Consider the following 17,501-nt stretch of genomic DNA (forward strand, 5'->3'; position numbering starts at 1 on the left):
GCAGAGAAGTTACTGCAACACTTAGCATCTTCAAGGATCTGCAGTTGTTGCACCTCTACCTCGCTTCTTGCTTTTAAGTATATATTATCTTGTGGTGAAGGCATGTTAACGCTGGCATGATGAGCAATATGAAGAAGTGTTGTACCAAGTGAAGTTGCTTGCTCCCAGAATGAAGTGCATTGTGCTGCTTCCTTGTACTGATAATCAGTCACTTCTGGAACCAGAAGGAATAATTGAATTGTTTCAAAGCATATTGAACTCACCAGCACCACTGAACTAGTTTGGACTATGCCCCAGTAAAATACCTCATGCATATCCTGTAGACCATGACTTAGTAGTTGCTATTGTCAAGAACTTAACTCCTGGGAGCAACCTTTAAGTGCTTGTAGTAATTAAGCTTTAATATTCTGTAGCATGTAATGTGCACTGTGTCCTTTGCCTTGTATCTTTTTTAGTGTCTTACTAGATTTTTTCTGTTTAGAGCAATATGAGTCTGAACTAATGTCAATGGTAGAGCCCAGAAGAAAGAAGCAATACTTTCTCAGTTACAACCAGTGTGAAGCTGGTATGCACGCAACTCCCACAGTGGGATTTGTGCACCTACCCTCACACTCCACTTCAAAACATACCCTGGAACAAAAACGATTGTCTCAAACAAATTTTGTAATTCTAATTCTGTAGTTGTGTGACTGACATGGTATGTTTTAAAAGGCCGTTATGCTAATAATAGTGATGCATTTCATCTGGGCATGGCATGAAACAGTCAAGAATAATAGCTGGTTTTATTTTAAAATGTGGTAGCTATAGTCAGTAATACCACATAATCTTGTTCTAGACAATGTATTATTAATAGTACTTTAAAAGAATATATCTTCCTGATTACTAGATGATATTGCTACTGTTTCAGTCGCATGGGGAATGGTACAGTACATCTACCACAAGGTTTAAAGCGGAGTTGTTACAGCTTTTGTCATTTGTTTAGTCCAAATTTTGCCATTTGTGTTTCGTTTAATTCAACAATTGATCTTTTCTTGTTTTAGACAGGTATGATAGCAGTTACAAGGGTAGCCATAGATCTTGGGGTTGGGGGGGTGGGGTGGGGGGTGGGGCGGGACAAGAAAAAGGAGTGTTCTTGAATCAGAAAAGTTTCCTTGATGCAGGGGTGAACTGTTCAGTTGGTCACTGATAACGGGATTCATCTCACCTAACTTTATAAATCTAAATGTTAGACACCTAATCTCCTGTTAGTTATCCAGACTTAGTCCGTGACTGCAAGGGGAGACAGTTCTTGAAAGCAGCTTCCATTCTAAGACAGATGAGATGAATCCCACCTTTAGTGCTGTCTAAAATGTAACCTTGCAAATAATAGCAAACAAGAACAGTACGTAACTGAGGCTGCTGGGAAGGAAAGTTCTGAAAGAACTCTTCCAGTGTACATCTCCACTGATTGAGCTTATCTATGTCCTCAAGTTTTTAGTCTTCATATAGTACTGATAAAATGTTGTTATATTTGCCTTTTATTTTGTGCTGTACTTGCTGGACATCTCCACACACATTTGTCAGCTCAGTTTTAAGACTTTTACTGCACCTCTTCCATCTTCATAAGTATCCCTCATTTTTCTCAAAGACTGACAGTGATATAAATTTGAGAGTCACCTACTTTGTAAATGCGATGTCTAGATTAAGAGGTCAAAGTCATTTACAACTTCAGCAGTAATGGAAGCCTACTCTGTTTCAACCTGTCCAAAGCGAATTGTGGAGCCATGCCACTCAGCAAGTGGCCTGCCAATAAATGCATTTGGTATAATCACAGTTCAAGCTCTAAAGCTGATTAGTTATTTTTTCCATGTCGTTCACATAAAGACAGCTGTATATTCCGGAAGGCTATATGAAGTGCTTTTCATCTCCTACTGAAATTTTTGTATACCGAAAATCTATTAGAAAAAATGTTTTATATATTTTACTAACATGAAAAGATATCAGCCATCAAACCTTCTAATGCTGTTTCAACCCAAGAAGCAGTATGATTCCAACATGTATGATATCTGAAATCAGAGGACAAATAAAAATCACCATCAACAGCAGAAATGAGTAATAAAATAAATGGAGGGAATTAGTCCTGCCCCAAAGTGTCAGTTCACAAACTGTCCTATAGTTCAAACCTCCGACTGGCAGGTTCTCCATCAAATATCTTTAAGTTCAGCAAAACATGGACGACCTACAGTTAGTAATCAAAACCATAGCTCATTTTAATGCTTTAAGGGAAGACATAATATGATATTCTTTATCTAGGTCACGATATTGTTTTATTGTGCAGCCAATCACCCGTGCACTAGCAAGATATATTGGGCAATGCTCATGTTCCAGGGAAGGTACAGGTAAATCAGAATGGATGAACAGATATTTCATGTCTCTGTGTTTACTGAAGGTAGCATGTATACTTAACACATCAGAAAGATAGAATCCAACAAGTGAGTAAATCAAAATTAACACAGTCAGAGTTACTAGCATATATCTACTCTACACTGACGTATGAAAAAGTTGTCATATCCTAATGTCCTATATCTTAATGTTTCATTGAACAATCTATGCAAAGAGGTCCATAAGTGTTAGTCTAGAATTTTCCTGGCCACATTTGAATTTATTTATTTATTTATTTTTAAAACTGTGAATCTCAAATGTGCATTTATTCACTTGCTTGTGTTTAAATCAGCCTGGGAACTCAGTTTCCACTGGTAGGGTGCCATTGTTGGTGATTCTTCCCTGAGCTTTAGGTGTTCAGTGCTGGGTTGGACAGGGCTTTGAGCAGTCTGTTGTAGTGAAAAATATCCTTGACCATGGCAGGGGGCTTGAAACTAGGGGATTTTTAAGGTGCCTTCCAAATTAAGCCATTCTATGATTTGTTTTGTGGTTCCTGAGAGTTAAACTGAATTCAAAGGCGATTTCCACATTTTCAATGTGCAATGTTTTCATTGCTCTTAGATGCGTGATCTTGCACCTAGTTACCAAGCGAATCCTGTTTAGCAAACTGACTGACTTTTGGTACATGTAAAGATAAGTGTAAATCAGAGGTTTCCAAATTTTGCATATTCTGCTCTTACAAATTGTGGTGTTATCATAGAATAATGGATCTGGCTTCTCCTAAGATCATGCTGGTGAAGTACATAAAATTTCCATTAAACATATTAAATCATAGTTAATTTACACATATTCAGTTTACATGGCTGTATTTGCCATGTGCTCTAAATGTTCACGTATGAAGGAGCAAGCAAGTCAGAAGATAATGTTGTTTGTTGGGTTTTTTTTGCAGTGACATGTGACCCCTGTCATGCAAAGCTTTGTTCTGAGGAATACATTTCCAGAACTGGAATTGTTAAGGAGATTATGACTTAAAGTTTTTTGAGCCTGCTGTTTCTTGATTACCTTCTGAGATAACCTAAAATAGGAATGTTATAAAATTAAATAAAACCTGATCAAGATCTTAAAGCTTTTAAAGTATTTAGCAGTCCTTGCTTGATTTCAGGAGCTGATTTAAGAGATAAAAAATTCAAATTATGTTGTACTATAAGAACATATATTTGGAAAAATCAGGGGTGTCATTTTCAACAGCATTTTTCCAATGCGTGGCACTGAATGCATATGGATTAGCTATATAGATTGATATTAAACATAATGAGTTTCTGTCCTTTTTTTTTTTTTTGTTTTCCTACATCTTCTTATATCTGCAAAACTCCCCAGCCTTGGAGATACAAAAGATGAGACATTAGCTCAAGCTTTCTCTCTTAAAACTCCAATTTTTGCTTTGCCATGTACTTATCTTTTCAGCTGTGGGGAGATATATATATATGCATATTTTCATGAGGTACTTAAACAGATACATGCATCTCTAAATAACTGATGTATGCGTTCTTCTTGGTATGCTCATAAGCCTGTTTTATTTTTTCCCTGTCCTCTTTGTTCCCTATATTCTATTCTTTTAATTCAAAACATTTCCCTTGCTGTACATATTACAGTGAGTGCTTATCAAAGCATAACTTCAGGTAATAACACTACAGGTGTCAGAAGAAATAATTCAATTGCTGCTTTAATAAGCAGCATGTTTTAGAAATCCATACAGACTCAGTAGAAATTGCTCATGATTTTGCTCTGGCTAAATAGCAGTGTGTATATAAACCCAAAGCTTTATGAGCCTTTGCTGTAATTCTTTGCCAATAGCAGTGATGGGGCAAATTAATTTTTATTCCCAACAGAAGATTTTGCTGCTGGGGTCATACTGCATTAACTGCGATCACGTCTATATTTTGCAGCTATAAATACTATGTATTTGTGAAAAATAAGTATGTGTGAATGAAGTCTAAGGTCTGACAAAAATAAAGTCTATGAGCTGACCCATCTGAATTGATTTCATGTGTCTCGGAAAACCTTGAGATACAAAATAGTGCTCACAATTCGTTACATCCTAAGTGAGGCCAGTTACATCTGATTTAAGAGTATTGTTCACTGCCTCTGGAAAGAACTGCTTCATTTGCTTATTACTTTGTCAGATTTTAAGTTCTCTGGCAGGGATTGAACATTCACATACCTAGTGGTTACGACAGCTTGTGGAGCTTGGGTTGTGGAGCTTTTGTTAGGATTTTTTTACTGTTCAGATATGGTTTATTTATCTCCAAGAATGGAATGAGGAAAAAAACCCAAAATGGTGGGTCTATGTCAAGAAACATGCTCATCTGTTTTCACTGAAAAGCTGCAATACTTCCATGATTAAGAATGAAGTAAGGGCAAAAAAAGGTATTTTTCTGACAGAGCAGTACCTAAGAAAAATAGCCAACCCAAACATCTTACAAGTAGCTGCGTATTTTAGAAGGAGCAGCATAGTAGAAATAAATGAGACTTGCATCTGTACAAGATTTTTGAGTTTAGATTCTCAGCATAATGGCAGATTAAGGACTAGCAGGTGGGGAAGAGGGAAGTGAAGACCGGAACGCAGATGCAGTTACGGACACGATAGAAAGTTTTAGCAGAAAGGCTCTGGAGTGTTAGTGGCAGGAAGATTCTCCCCTGGTTCTTGAGGAGCAACTTACCTGGGCTCACGCTGGCTCTGGGAGTGGATGGTGCAGTGTCCTGTCTCACCTCCCTTAGGGGTGGCCTCGTAAGGCATCTCGGTAATGGCTACTAAGTGCTCTGGTGGCTCACGTGACAAAAATTGGTGCAGAAATCTGAATTTTCCAGCCTTTTTGTGAATTGAGTGACTGGTTTCATATGAAGAAGTTCTTGGGGGGCTGGGTTTTTTTGTTGGGTTTTTTTTCCCTCCCCTGTGTTTTATCCTATTTTAAAGCTGGTGAAATTGCATTTTAAAACTGCGTTAGGTAAATGTTTTGGATGCAAGCACAACTATTAAGCCCAATGCACTAAAAAAAAAAAAAAAAAAAAAGAGAGAGATGTGAAGTTTAGCTGTGCAACTTTAATTTATCCCAATTATCTGTGTACGTAACGTAGGTGTTATTTACACCATCACGTTTCATTTTTTGCAATACCGCTGAAGTGTGCTGTGGAGATGAACCTGCTTTCTGTGGTGGTGACTTCTATTTGCTGTAGCTCTCCTCTCCTTTCTGTTGCAAAGCTTGAAACTGTGAATGAAGGAAAAGGGAGCATATATCTGGGTAAATGCTTTCTTTGAGATTTAATTTCTGTTCCAGCCTCTGCCACTGAATATTTGTGAGAGGGAGCTAATAATTTAAACCAAATCTTTTACAGATGACCTCTGATTAAGTGCTTATTATTTTGGGAACCAGAGGCTGGACTTTTGGAAATGCTGAGCATTCTTACAGCAAAAGTCTCCAGAAGTTGTATATGGAGCTATGCAATGCTAAATACTTGCAAAAAATAGCCTGTAGGCATCCCGGATTAATAGCCACTATATCTCATAGTGACTTAATCTCTCATCTGTAAAATGGGATAGTATTATATCTTCATTCTTATAAAATAAATTATGTATTTGTGAATCTTTTGCATGCTATAGTGATGAGCACTGTAGAGAAACATGTAAGAAAAATACGATGCTGATTTTAAAGAAAGATAAACTACGTGAAGCCATGCCTGGAGTAATGGCAGTAAAACACCACTGAATGAAGTTCCAGATTGTGAGAATAAAGTAGTTTGTGGCTATTAAATTAGGAATTGTAACCTAATGTCTACATAATGGGGGCTGAATTATGGCTGCAGGACCAAACTTTTAATTCTTAACTCATGAGCGCTTTATTTTGGAGCCTGCGTACTCTTTTCATAGGGCCTTGCGGGCATATGTAATCACAGAAAACAATGTGCTCATTATAAAACTTTCAGGTATATTTTTGGTCACACTAATTTATTACTTATGTATAGATAATAAATAACATCTTGAATAAGAGATCTGTTGAGGCCCATTTTCCCTCCTAACAATAGCATGAAAGGTTTTTGGCCTTCAAATTTTAGTGATGTGTGTCTGTTCAGAAATGTGCTGTATTTATTTTTGTATATGTGTACTTCCCTACAATCAATTCTTCCTAAATCCACAAGCATTTAAGTTGCTGGTCGTCTTTATTTACTGTAAATTGCATATGTGTGGCATTACGACTTTGTGATTTAGAAAGGCTAAGCTTTAATAAAAGAGAAAAAGAGCTTTTATTCAGTTTTAGCAAGTCAAAAGCCTAGTTGTATTACACATTAATAAAACTTGCCTGGAGAATATATTTACATCTATATGTATATTCATATTTAGCCTGATACTTTGCAAAGTGCCTTACCTAAAATCAAGTGTTAAATTATTATGGGGAAAAAAAATTAGGATATTTTGTAGAGAGACGTTGGAGAACCTCACTTCTTGATAGCAGTTTAAGGTTTCCTCCATCAGGTTCAGCTGAGGTTACTCTGACAGTGTGGTTGGATTATTTTTGTTCTTCCATGGCTGCATAGCGGTGTTTTAAGAACTTTCTATTCATTTTATGTTTTTTCAGTTGTCGTGACTGGTTGTCTTGTACCATTCCCCTTGAGTGTATGTGTGTATTTATTATTTTAAACAATAACATTATATGTCCAGATAGGGGTCCCATTAACATTCTACTTCACTAGAAATTGGCAAAAATTTACATCAAATGGTTTAGCTTCATAAATGATATTTTGTATTATTATGGAGTGGTGGTTGCTGGTTCTTCCCTTTTCACGACACTGTGAATTTTTCACCACTTTGCATGACAGAGCAAGAAAGCTGAAATGCTCAGCTTCACACATCACGTTTCTGAGAGGCTTTGTTATTTTGTATGGTCTATATTTAAAGCAAAAACATAAGAAAACACATGTAAACAGTTAAATGATGTGATTCTAGGCAGAGGCATGTGACTGTCTCAAACTTAAGTTTTTGTGAAAAGCATGTGAAACTGTTACTTGATTGGAAATTTAAAGAAAGAATGGCTTAAAATTTCCTTGCAGCCTTTCCTAACTAGTGGGTCCCCTATAACAGAACCAAATAAAACTATTTGGGAGCGTTCAGTTAAAAGTCATTTCAACTTAAGTTTTTATTGTTTTTGTTCTTGTTTCACTGAGCAGTATATTAATCAATCCTGGAAACCATGTCAAGATTCAAGAAGGTACTTTAGGATTCTTCATTGCAAGTGATGCCAAAGAAGTAAAAAGGTAATTTATATATTTTTATCTTTAAATTTAAACACTAGTGTTTGCTTTCTGTTTTTTTTTCCTCTACTTGTAAACACCTCATCTAATTTTAATTCTTATCTGTTAAAAGAATCTCGGGGAGTTGGCACTCTAGTGAACCGACGATGTGTTCATGCCATTTTCTTAACTACAGTCCTGAATAACAAGGAAATAAAATAATTTTATAGCAGATGTGAAAAGCAATGAAGAGGCATTTTTTTTTTTACCTGAGTCCTACTAGAAAATGTAAAATATTTTGATCTGGTTTCTCTATAATTAATTTGCCTCGGTGGAATTACTTTGAGAGAGGACAGGGATTACATTTTTGTCTGAGTTTCAGGTTTAGAGTAGTTGTTATTTACGTAGACCTTAGCAAATATTTGATGTGAGCAAGCTACTGTATTCATTCAGTAATTGCATTAGCAGAATAATATTTATGTTCTTGTCATTTTCTTTTGCTGGAACTACATACTCTATGGCCTCGTAACAATAAATCAAACCACAGCAGTGCAGTACATCCCAACCATTGTAGGCAACTTCCCAGGTTCATTGTGCTTGATTGTCTTAGATTTGGGTTGAATGAAAAGGAGGTTTATGGCAGTGTTTAGCACCAAACTTGTGTATTCTTGTTTGTTAGGATTATAATACGTTTGGAAGGAATGAAAGAACAATGCGAGAAAATAATTTTAAAAGAAATAATTATTCAATATCTGTAAGATTTAAAAAAAAAGTATTTGCAGCTGAGTGCTTCTTCATAATTTGCAAGTCATGCTATCAAGGCAATTTGTTGTAAGTCATGCTAACAGGAATTTGATATTTACATGATGTTCTCCTTGAGTTAGGTATTTTAATGAAATCCTATACTTGGAATGATAAAATATTCAAATAAAAACCTTTGCTAAGTCCTAAACTTTTAATAATAAAGTTCCAGTGAAAATAATATTTAAGCAATGCATGTTTGCCACAAATATTTAAAGAAAATCAAAACAGCGAAATCACTGAGAGCTTGAATGCTGTTCTTGTGGAAAGAGCTAAGATAAGTTTTGGTTAGGTGAAATGCACAGAACAGCGCAGCGGAGCACCTGTACCCTCGTATTTCTGGCACCATCCCTGGAGTGCTTGCGTTCAGCACTGCCTCAGGTACGCTGCCCTTCAGCCCAGAGATCTCTTCCTCTCTGGTGCTTTTCTCCAGTTGAATATACAGCACTGCCTTCACGTTCCTTTCCTGAGAGGCTAGCTTTTTTTTTTTTTTAATTGATAAGCATTTCACATTCTCCTGTGAAATTATTTCAGATTGTAAGTAAGAATCACCCGGCATAGCATTTTTAACAGGGAGAAGCTGACTGTTATTAATGTATTTAAAGAAATTTTACACATCATTCATCTAGCGCGTTTTCTCTAATAGCGAACTGAAGCAAAATTCCCAGTTCTGCCTGGCTTTTTGCAGAAGGCTTTGTTTAGAAACTTGCTGCCTCCCTTTCCACTTTCCTTAGCTGTTCTGTGCAAAGCAAATGATTATCAGATGTGTTTCAGCTAACAAAGCCAATTATGGAAAGTGTTGATTTCACCCTTTTGAGCTATGAATCAGAGGCAGGAAAATATTCTAAAATTGAGGTCTTTTGGAGGGTAAAAAAAAGGATTTTTTAATGAAGCAAAATTGAACATGTTACATACCCAAAATACAAATTAAATTATTCTGGTTTTGGTGTTACATGCTAACAGAGAAATTACAGCTGAATATATTTCACAATGAAATATAGCATGCAGTGTTCAGTTAATCTTCTTGCCAAAATTATCTTTGCATTTTTAGGACAGTAGTTTCACATTAGAAACAATTACACCTAGAAACAATTATGCCTCGGTAAATAGCTTCGTGTAAAATGTGGAGCGTTTAATTCTAATACAGACTATATGAATTCCATGTTTGTTATTCTTTATTCATTTACATGTTAGTACTATCATCAGAAATCCACATGCTTCAAATCCACTTAATTCAACCCAGTTATATAGAGGGATAATTTTATTCCAGCAGTCACTTGAGGTGTTTGCTCTTGGCTTTGCACATAGGACTCAAGGTAGTCTGTAGGACTTTTGTATGGGAGTGGACTACATGATCCATGGAAACTACCTATGTCCAGTTTGTGTCATGAAGTTTTCTGAGGGAATATTTGTGATAGCGGGTTCTTGTTCAATACGAGGCTTTACTGCTGGACTGGGCGGAACTTGTAAACACTGGAGGCAGTTTTCTCCTCCTTGCTGTCAAGTCATGCTTTGCAAATATTTTTTTCTCATTTCCTCAGAGGCAGTTTGTTTTCTTTTTGGTGGAAGGTGAATATTTTGAAGACCAGAAACTTTCTGCAGCAAAGTGTACAAATGCTCAGAAAAGGCTTTTTCATGTTGCATTTTGCTGCTTGGAAAATATAAGACAACTGCTCAGTCTGAAGGAGCAATCTTCCTGGAGGTTTCTTAGGGAAATTGTCAGAAAATTGTATTCACTGGTCCATATCTCATACGGTAGACATTCTACCTTGCTCCTGATGGGCCACCTAACTACCAGGGCCTTTATTCAGAGGTGTAAAATAACTTGGGTAAATTCATAACTATTTGAATTAGTTATCTACTTCATATTTCTGAACATTTCCTGTAATGTAGTTCCACCTGTGGTGGACCCTAATAAATCTGAAAAAGAAATTAGCAGTGATCATCCCAGATGAGCTGCCAAAGGCTGCCTTTATTCAGAGGCTGCGTATTAATTTTCTTTATTTTTCTTTTTATATTTTGGACCATAGAGTGTTCTATTCCAGTGACCCCCCCGCTGTAGCAATCCAACCATCTGGTACTGGTGGCAAAATCCGTGGGTGGTCGCAAAGTGGCAGCTTTGGCTCTTGCTGCCGGTTTACGTTGAGAAGCATGCGGTGAGGGAGGGTGGGAAGATAGGCATGGAGCTGACACATCCTGAATATGGATAAGTACAGGGAAATTTCAGCAGGTTAAAAAGTATGTTTAATTTGTTGTGCCAGCAGGAATCCTGGTAAACTGTAACTGTCCAGCTAGAGGCCAGCTGCGTGATCCTCATAGAATGTGTCACGGCAGCCTTACATGACATGTGGACTTGACAACCATGATTAAACTGTCCTGTGGGCAGTCTCATGCATATTTATTAAACTGGAATTTTGTTTTATTCTTATATAAAGTCGAATGTTTACTCTTCCTCGCTTCCTTAGTTCTTGTGGTGAGCCGTTCAATACAAGAGTAGGACATAAGCAAAAATACTAAATGGAAACCTCAGTGGTTCGCCTTGTTAATTACAGGTTTTTCTTTGAAATTTTGGGGGTTTTCTGTCAAAACGAAAATGGTTCTGCTTTATTCAGATATGGAAGCCAAGAGAACAGTCTGAATCAAGACTATTTGATTCTTCCATTGAGATTTTCCTTTAGGAACTTAGTTTGAATGGATTTTCCCTTTCTGGTTTTGTTTAGGTTTGGGATTTTTTTTTTATTTTTTTTTCCTTTTTTTTTTTTGAATAGCATATCTGATATTAGTCACATTGATCTCATTGCAATCTCTCATTATATCCAAAACAAAATCCTACTGTGACCAGGTTGGAAAATTGACCCAAGTTGCTAGACAGTTTTTTTAAAAAATATCTGGTGTATCTTATAAGAACAGAGAATGCATTATATATATATATATTTCTGTGACAAAATTCATTGGATTCTCTTTTTTCTAAGATGAAAGACAAATGGACTGATAGATTGTGTCATGATTATCATCCCTTCTCCCAGTTACTTTTCAAATAAAAGTTATATTAAAAGAAACACTTATTTGGAGTCTTACGTTTGAAATTATTGGTCTTGCAGCAACTATTTCCTACTTTAAATGTCTAAACCTTTTCAAAGATTAAAGGAAATTAATGCTGGCATGTTTCATTAATTTGGCACTGCAGCAAGAGGAAATGTGGGACTAATTTAATTTATATGGATTAAGAAATGTGTCAGTTTTTCCATTCTGTCTCTCTAGGGCATTTTTTTACTGCAAGGCCTGTCATGATGACATCACAGATCCCAAAAGGATAAAAAAATGTGGCTGCAAACGGCGTAAGTAATATTTCTATCATTCCCTTCCTCTCCTTTTCATGAACTGTTCAGCCTTGGAGAATATCTGTACATGCATTTGCATGTTTTACACAGTGGTACAGAAAAGCTAAGAAATAAATGCACAGCACCATAATAAGTGACATTTGCATTTCTGAAGTCCATATGTTTTTATTACATTTCACACCGCTCACACCTGTTTTTTCATTAAATAGTCCATTAGAGTCAAAAGCTAACAAAACTTGAAGAATTAAATGAAGCTAGATCTAATCGAGGAGGTTTCTGAGTTAAGAATGAACTAACAATGCAGTTCTGCTCTCATTCATGCCATGCAGAAATCTGGCAATTTCAATAGCTTTCCATTTCTAAAGTGCAGAACTTTTGTCAGTCTTGGTGAACATGATTCTCTAAGAGAAGAAACAAGGGAATAATATTCTGTCATATAACTACTGAAATTAATTATTATTGAAATAAATGATCAGTTTTACCGGAGGGAGGAACTGTCTGAAAGAAATCAAATGTTAGTGCCTCTTACATATATCCTTTTAGAGCTGTAATGCTAATATTTGGTTTAGTTTAAGTTCTCAGGGATGCTGTTTAAATTGTTTGAAAAATTTTACATGAAGAAATAATTGAGGTTTGGAATTGAGATCAGTCTTTCTCTCTGTATTTCTAGAAATTTATAGAAACTAGCATTTTATCTATATACACTGTGAAAGGACTTCTTGGAGGAATTATCACTACCATGTTTTAGTCAAAGATGTGTCTGACCCAAGCATATTTGTAATACTGATAACAAAAGGATTTAGGGATCCATTTCTCAATGGATATCTGAATATTTATGTGCATCCCATGGTATCATGCCATGAAAAAGATCATTCAGTTCAAAAGTACTGATTAGGTAAACTAAAAGATCTCAGAAGAGTTGGATTTTATCTATTTTACCATTACTTCTAAAAGGGGAAAACCTCTTATGTATAGATCCAGTCATAGTGTTATCACTGTCTTAGTCTTAGAGGATGCGAGAAAGCCTAAACTGGACATTCTCTGCCTTTAAGGGGTGCCTGAAACTGAGGAATTGTTGAACATGATTTTAAAAGGGGAAAAAAAAAGTCACTAGGGTTTATAAAGAAACTCCTCTCCCCCAAAAAAGACAGGAGTGTGGGACAAAGTATGATTGAGAGAAAGCAGCTGAAACACTGACAGAAAATGGTATTTATCCTCCCAGTAGCCACAAGGAGAGCAAAGCTCATGGAAAGCATGCCTGATGTGGAAGGAATGTATGCGTTGCCTAACATATTGGAAAAAAATTGTTCAAGAACAGTTTATCCATTTGAGAATGTGACCTTTGAACTGCTGCCAAAGCCAATGAAGCTGCTGAGTAAGTTCTGGTAAAGCCAGTTACAGATGCCTCAGGGTGCCTGTAACTCTCAAACCCAATATTTTTTTCCAAATTAACCAACAGTTGAAAATAAATATGTTACCTGTTTAATTTTATCTGATTCTGTCCAAAAAAAAAAAAAAAAAGACCTATTCTATTTCTTCTCTACTCCTCCTTCACATAGTGTATGCTTTTGACACATGCGCTGATTAAGAACAGGAAAAAAAATTCCCAAAGAGCTGCCATAGTAATGGGAGATCCAGACTTTTCCTTGAAATCTGTTAGAAGGTATGAATCCGGAATTCACAGTATAAGGGGCAAGAGCCATTTATTAGACATTAATGAGAATGAGCGTAACATCCTCAGTAGTAGGAAAGCAAGGAGAAAATGGAGTGTCCAGCGACCCAGCCAGCACAAGGGATGTTATTGCCAGCAGTAGGGCTGTGGAGAGATGAGAGTGACAACTTCTTTGTGTAGCACTAGGAAATGTTCCAAATGGCATGGTCACATGTATCAGTCCATTAAATGAAAGGGTGTGGGACAGATGAAGAAACAGAATGATGGAGTTAGTAAGGCAGAAGGAGGTGGCGGTGGCTGTCAGAGCTGCTGCAGTGAGCACTGAACGCTAAGGAGGGAACCCTCTGAGTCAGGTGGGAAAGAAAAAAAAAAAAAAGGAAAAAAAAAAAGGTCAGTGAGAGTAAAATCTTAAATTTCCCTTTCATTGTCTGCCATCTGCCCTCTTCCCTCTCCCTTCCTGCATACACACCCATATGGTCACAGGTATAGTGATAGCTGGGAGCAGATTCCACTTAGGAGCATGCTCACAGCTATTAGGGATAACAGAATTGCTTTGCTTTTAAAGTTCTGTCAATCAGCAACAAAATTTAAATGAAAAATGTAAACAGTAATTAGTGATTTTTGATCAGATTTTGATGACAATCTTAAGATTCCTTTTATGGGACCTGGGTTTTTTGGGGGTTTTGTTGGTTGTTTTTTTTAAGGTAAGTCTTTAGTGCAGTCTATTATTCAAATAAAATATCTCAGTTTTTAGCTTTCAAATCACTAATCGCTTTGAAAAATCTTAACTGTGTTATACATCTGTAAACTATACAAATCATTGGTCTTAAAATTGCAGTCTAACCAAAACAAAGCATAAATTAAGAATACTCTTTCCCTATGGAATTAGGAAACTGTCAACTGATCTGTCAACAGCTAATATGTCAATTTGATTTTCAAAAGCACTGCAAATAGTCACACATGCGTATTTGTAGTCCTATATGATAAATATATATTCTAATTAGCCAGTAACATAGCAATTAGAGGCAGCTGAATGCGGAAAATGTGTAAGATGAAAGGTTGTATGTAAAAATATTGACACATTCAGGTGAATTAAATGTGAAAGAATATCTTTACATGGAAAACTTAATTATGGTGGCATTAATTAATGCAGTTTCCTGTGACACTTGAAAACCACATTCTTTAATAATGCATCTGGGCTTGCACATCCATTTAGATACCGTATGAACATTAGCTTGTGGTGTTGTCGGGGTCTAAACGTGAGTCTGACCTACATAGCCATTTGTCCAAACCTGTTAGGCCTAATATTAATAATTCAGGGCAGATCAGTATGTTTCCACAAGGCCAGGGATAATGAAAGTAACCTTGTTTCCTTTTGCAGTTTCTTTGCCATCCCGTTTTTCCTACCCATCCCACTCCCTGAATAACATATAAATGCTGATGTCACGTTGTCCAGAGAAATGCTTATGTGGAAATTTTATTCACAGATTGTTAATATTTTTTTTTAATGTTTTCAATCTCTTTCCTATTCCATTTAACTGTAGTTTTTGCAGCAAGGGGCCAAATACATGTGTATGTTTATATAAAATGCAGCCATGTTGGGATGAATTCTCTAAACTGGATGACCGACGACTCCTGTTTCTTTCACTTTGTGCAACAGCTGTGGTCTAATTCTCTATATATTTTTTCCAGTGACAGTGCTTGCTGTGAACGGTGGGGGTTGAACCCCAGAGGGGACATATCGTGTGTACATTGATGTGTTTGAAGGAATTTCTTGTAATCTATGACAATTGACAAACTTTTGATTTATTTTTCCTCTTGCTGCCTTGGAACACGGCCCCTACTATATTTTAACTGCACACTGATAGTGATCTATTGTGAGTAAAAATGGGTTCCCTGTAGCCCAGAGTGCGGTCCAACCTGTCTTTCTCTAGAAGAGAGTATTTTTGTTCAGTATTTTGGTTCTTTTCTTTATTTATGTTGCATGTAGCAGTGACGTCATGCGCACAAGTTTCTCATCGTTTACACCAATGGAGATTAGGGTGACGCTGAAGAAAATACAGCAGTTTCCCCCTCTTCCACCTTGTTGCCCCTTTTTTTCCACGACCTTATTCTTTCATCCCTATTTGAAAATGAGATCTTGGTGATAGCATTTCCTTGAAGTGATTCTAGAGATACCTCACGAATTTTTAGGGATACTGGTTAGGCTGGGGTAATGACCACTATAGCCCTGTTTGCCTGGTGAAGTGCAATTCATTGTCAGACCCCTCTTCAATTTTTTTTTTGTGCTTTGTCTTTTTCATTAGATAGTTGGCACAAAGAGCAACACGCTCTTTCACTGTCCTGGTCTAACTCCTTTCTCCTCATCAGCAAAATAAAAAATAAAAAAAAAAAAAGGAGATGGGGGAAAGCCAGACAATGAATTAAAGGTGTGGCTGCCTTTTAAACCTACCGGTATCTCCAACAGGAAACAAGCTACAGTGATTATTTTCCCCCAGCTTGCTTATTTTGAAATAAATTACGTGAGTAGAGCCACAATGACTTTTCAGGACCTTAACTGTAAAGTTTTACGTTATTATTCTATATAGAATATGAACTTTATAGACCACTTCATGTCAATCCAAGTCATCCCACTTTGGAAGTGGTGCAGACTCGATGAAGGCTCTCCTCAGCCACTTTCAGTGTGTACAGTCGTGATAATTTAGATAAACACAGCATTTGGGACATGGAAAGAATTTTCTGCTTATGAATACAAGCACTGCAAAGAAATGTACTGTTTGTAGGACAGTGTTGGGATTAGAGGAGCTTGTTCTTTCAAGTAGCAAGAGGGATCAAATATTTCCTAGCTGCAGCGAGGCGTTACTGAGCCCGACGGAGGCTGCTAGCCGTACCGTGTAACTGCAGCTATTCGAAGTAAGTGAGGCTATGAAACTTCAGCATTTCACCAGATATTCTCAATTTGTTGTGTGATAACACTTTAGGTCTTAAATAGGATTGAGATGTTCCCCTTTCCTCTCCCCGCGCTCCCCCCCCCCCCCCCCCAGCCATACATGCCATTGGATCTTGCAGAGGATCCGGGAAAAACACACGCTCCTGGAGTTGCATTATAAAGAGCTTGCCAGCTTGGAATTGCAGTGGCCTTGCTTATGATTATCATTATTTACTATTTATCCTACTGTGTTGCCTGCAAACTAGGCTAAAGGATTGAGATCCTGTTGTGGTAGAAAGCATCCAGACAGAGAGCAGAAATTTCTCCCAAGATCTGTTTTCAGCCACTGGAGTGACACAGCAGAAAGATGGGGCAGCACAGCACAGCACAGCAGATTGTGAGAGAGGTCAGCGTGATAAGAATCAATACTTAATAATAAACCAGAAAGAAACTAATTTCTATGGATAAAATGATGAATCCTATTGACCTGGAGGCAAAATACTGGAAGTAATTTGGATTTATTTGAACCAAGGTATTTATTTTAAATATGTTTCTCTGCTGAGGCCTTTATGGACCAGAGAAATTAGTTTAAACACGAATAAATAAACAAGTAAGAGAGTTCTTCATGCTTAGAGAGTATTAAAAAAAGAAAAGGTCACGTAGCTTTGACTTGTTTTTTTCCATTTCCCCAATAGCTTGGGTTTGTTCAGGAATGCAGTTAGCTTTGAAAGTATGCTGGCGGAGAGTCTTCTGTAAGGTAATGAAGGAAAGGTTATGATCAGATTTCAAAATTAAAATGAATTGGTCTATAAATGTGCCATTACTTCAAGACCCGTGAGTCATTCTTATAGCTACTAAAATACAGAATGTCCACGTAGGTCACCTGCTGTTTCTAGAGTTTTGACAACAAACAGCATCGTATGAATTATAGAAAACAACTAACCAACATTCTTTGATTGCACAAGTCGCAAGCTAGGGAGGCGAACGAGCTGACTTGGTGGTCTTGAAGTCGTCCTATAGAAATTAAATAATGGAGAGATAGCTTTGCCTGTTGTGCTAAGAGAAAATGAATCCTCACAAACAGTTTAAGAGATGCTGCTGTATTTTTCAGGAA

The 17,501-nt window shown here is 36.9% G+C and overlaps 1 protein-coding gene across 30 annotated transcripts in view; it reads left to right on the forward strand.

Annotated features, from left to right (window-relative positions):
• The window catches only part of KCNMA1 (potassium calcium-activated channel subfamily M alpha 1), a 504,883-nt gene that overhangs the window by 384,325 nt on the left and 103,057 nt on the right, over window positions 1–17,501 (forward strand). For 21 of the 30 annotated variants that reach the window (XM_040605548.1, XM_040605549.1, XM_040605520.1 and 18 more), the window contains 3 exons: window positions 7,582–7,668; window positions 11,707–11,783; window positions 15,327–15,335. In XM_040605548.1, coding sequence (XP_040461482.1) covers window positions 7,582–7,668; window positions 11,707–11,783; window positions 15,327–15,335 — 173 coding nt within the window. Of the gene's footprint in view, window positions 1–7,581; window positions 7,669–11,706; window positions 11,784–13,008; window positions 13,162–15,326; window positions 15,336–17,501 lie in introns of all 30 variants that reach the window. The other 9 variants (XM_040605531.1, XM_040605539.1, XM_040605540.1 and 6 more) reach the window with 3 other exon arrangements.

The sequence above is a fragment of the Falco naumanni genome, chromosome 9 (assembly GCF_017639655.2).
Source record: "Falco naumanni isolate bFalNau1 chromosome 9, bFalNau1.pat, whole genome shotgun sequence".
NCBI classification, from domain to species: Eukaryota; Metazoa; Chordata; class Aves; order Falconiformes; family Falconidae; genus Falco; species Falco naumanni.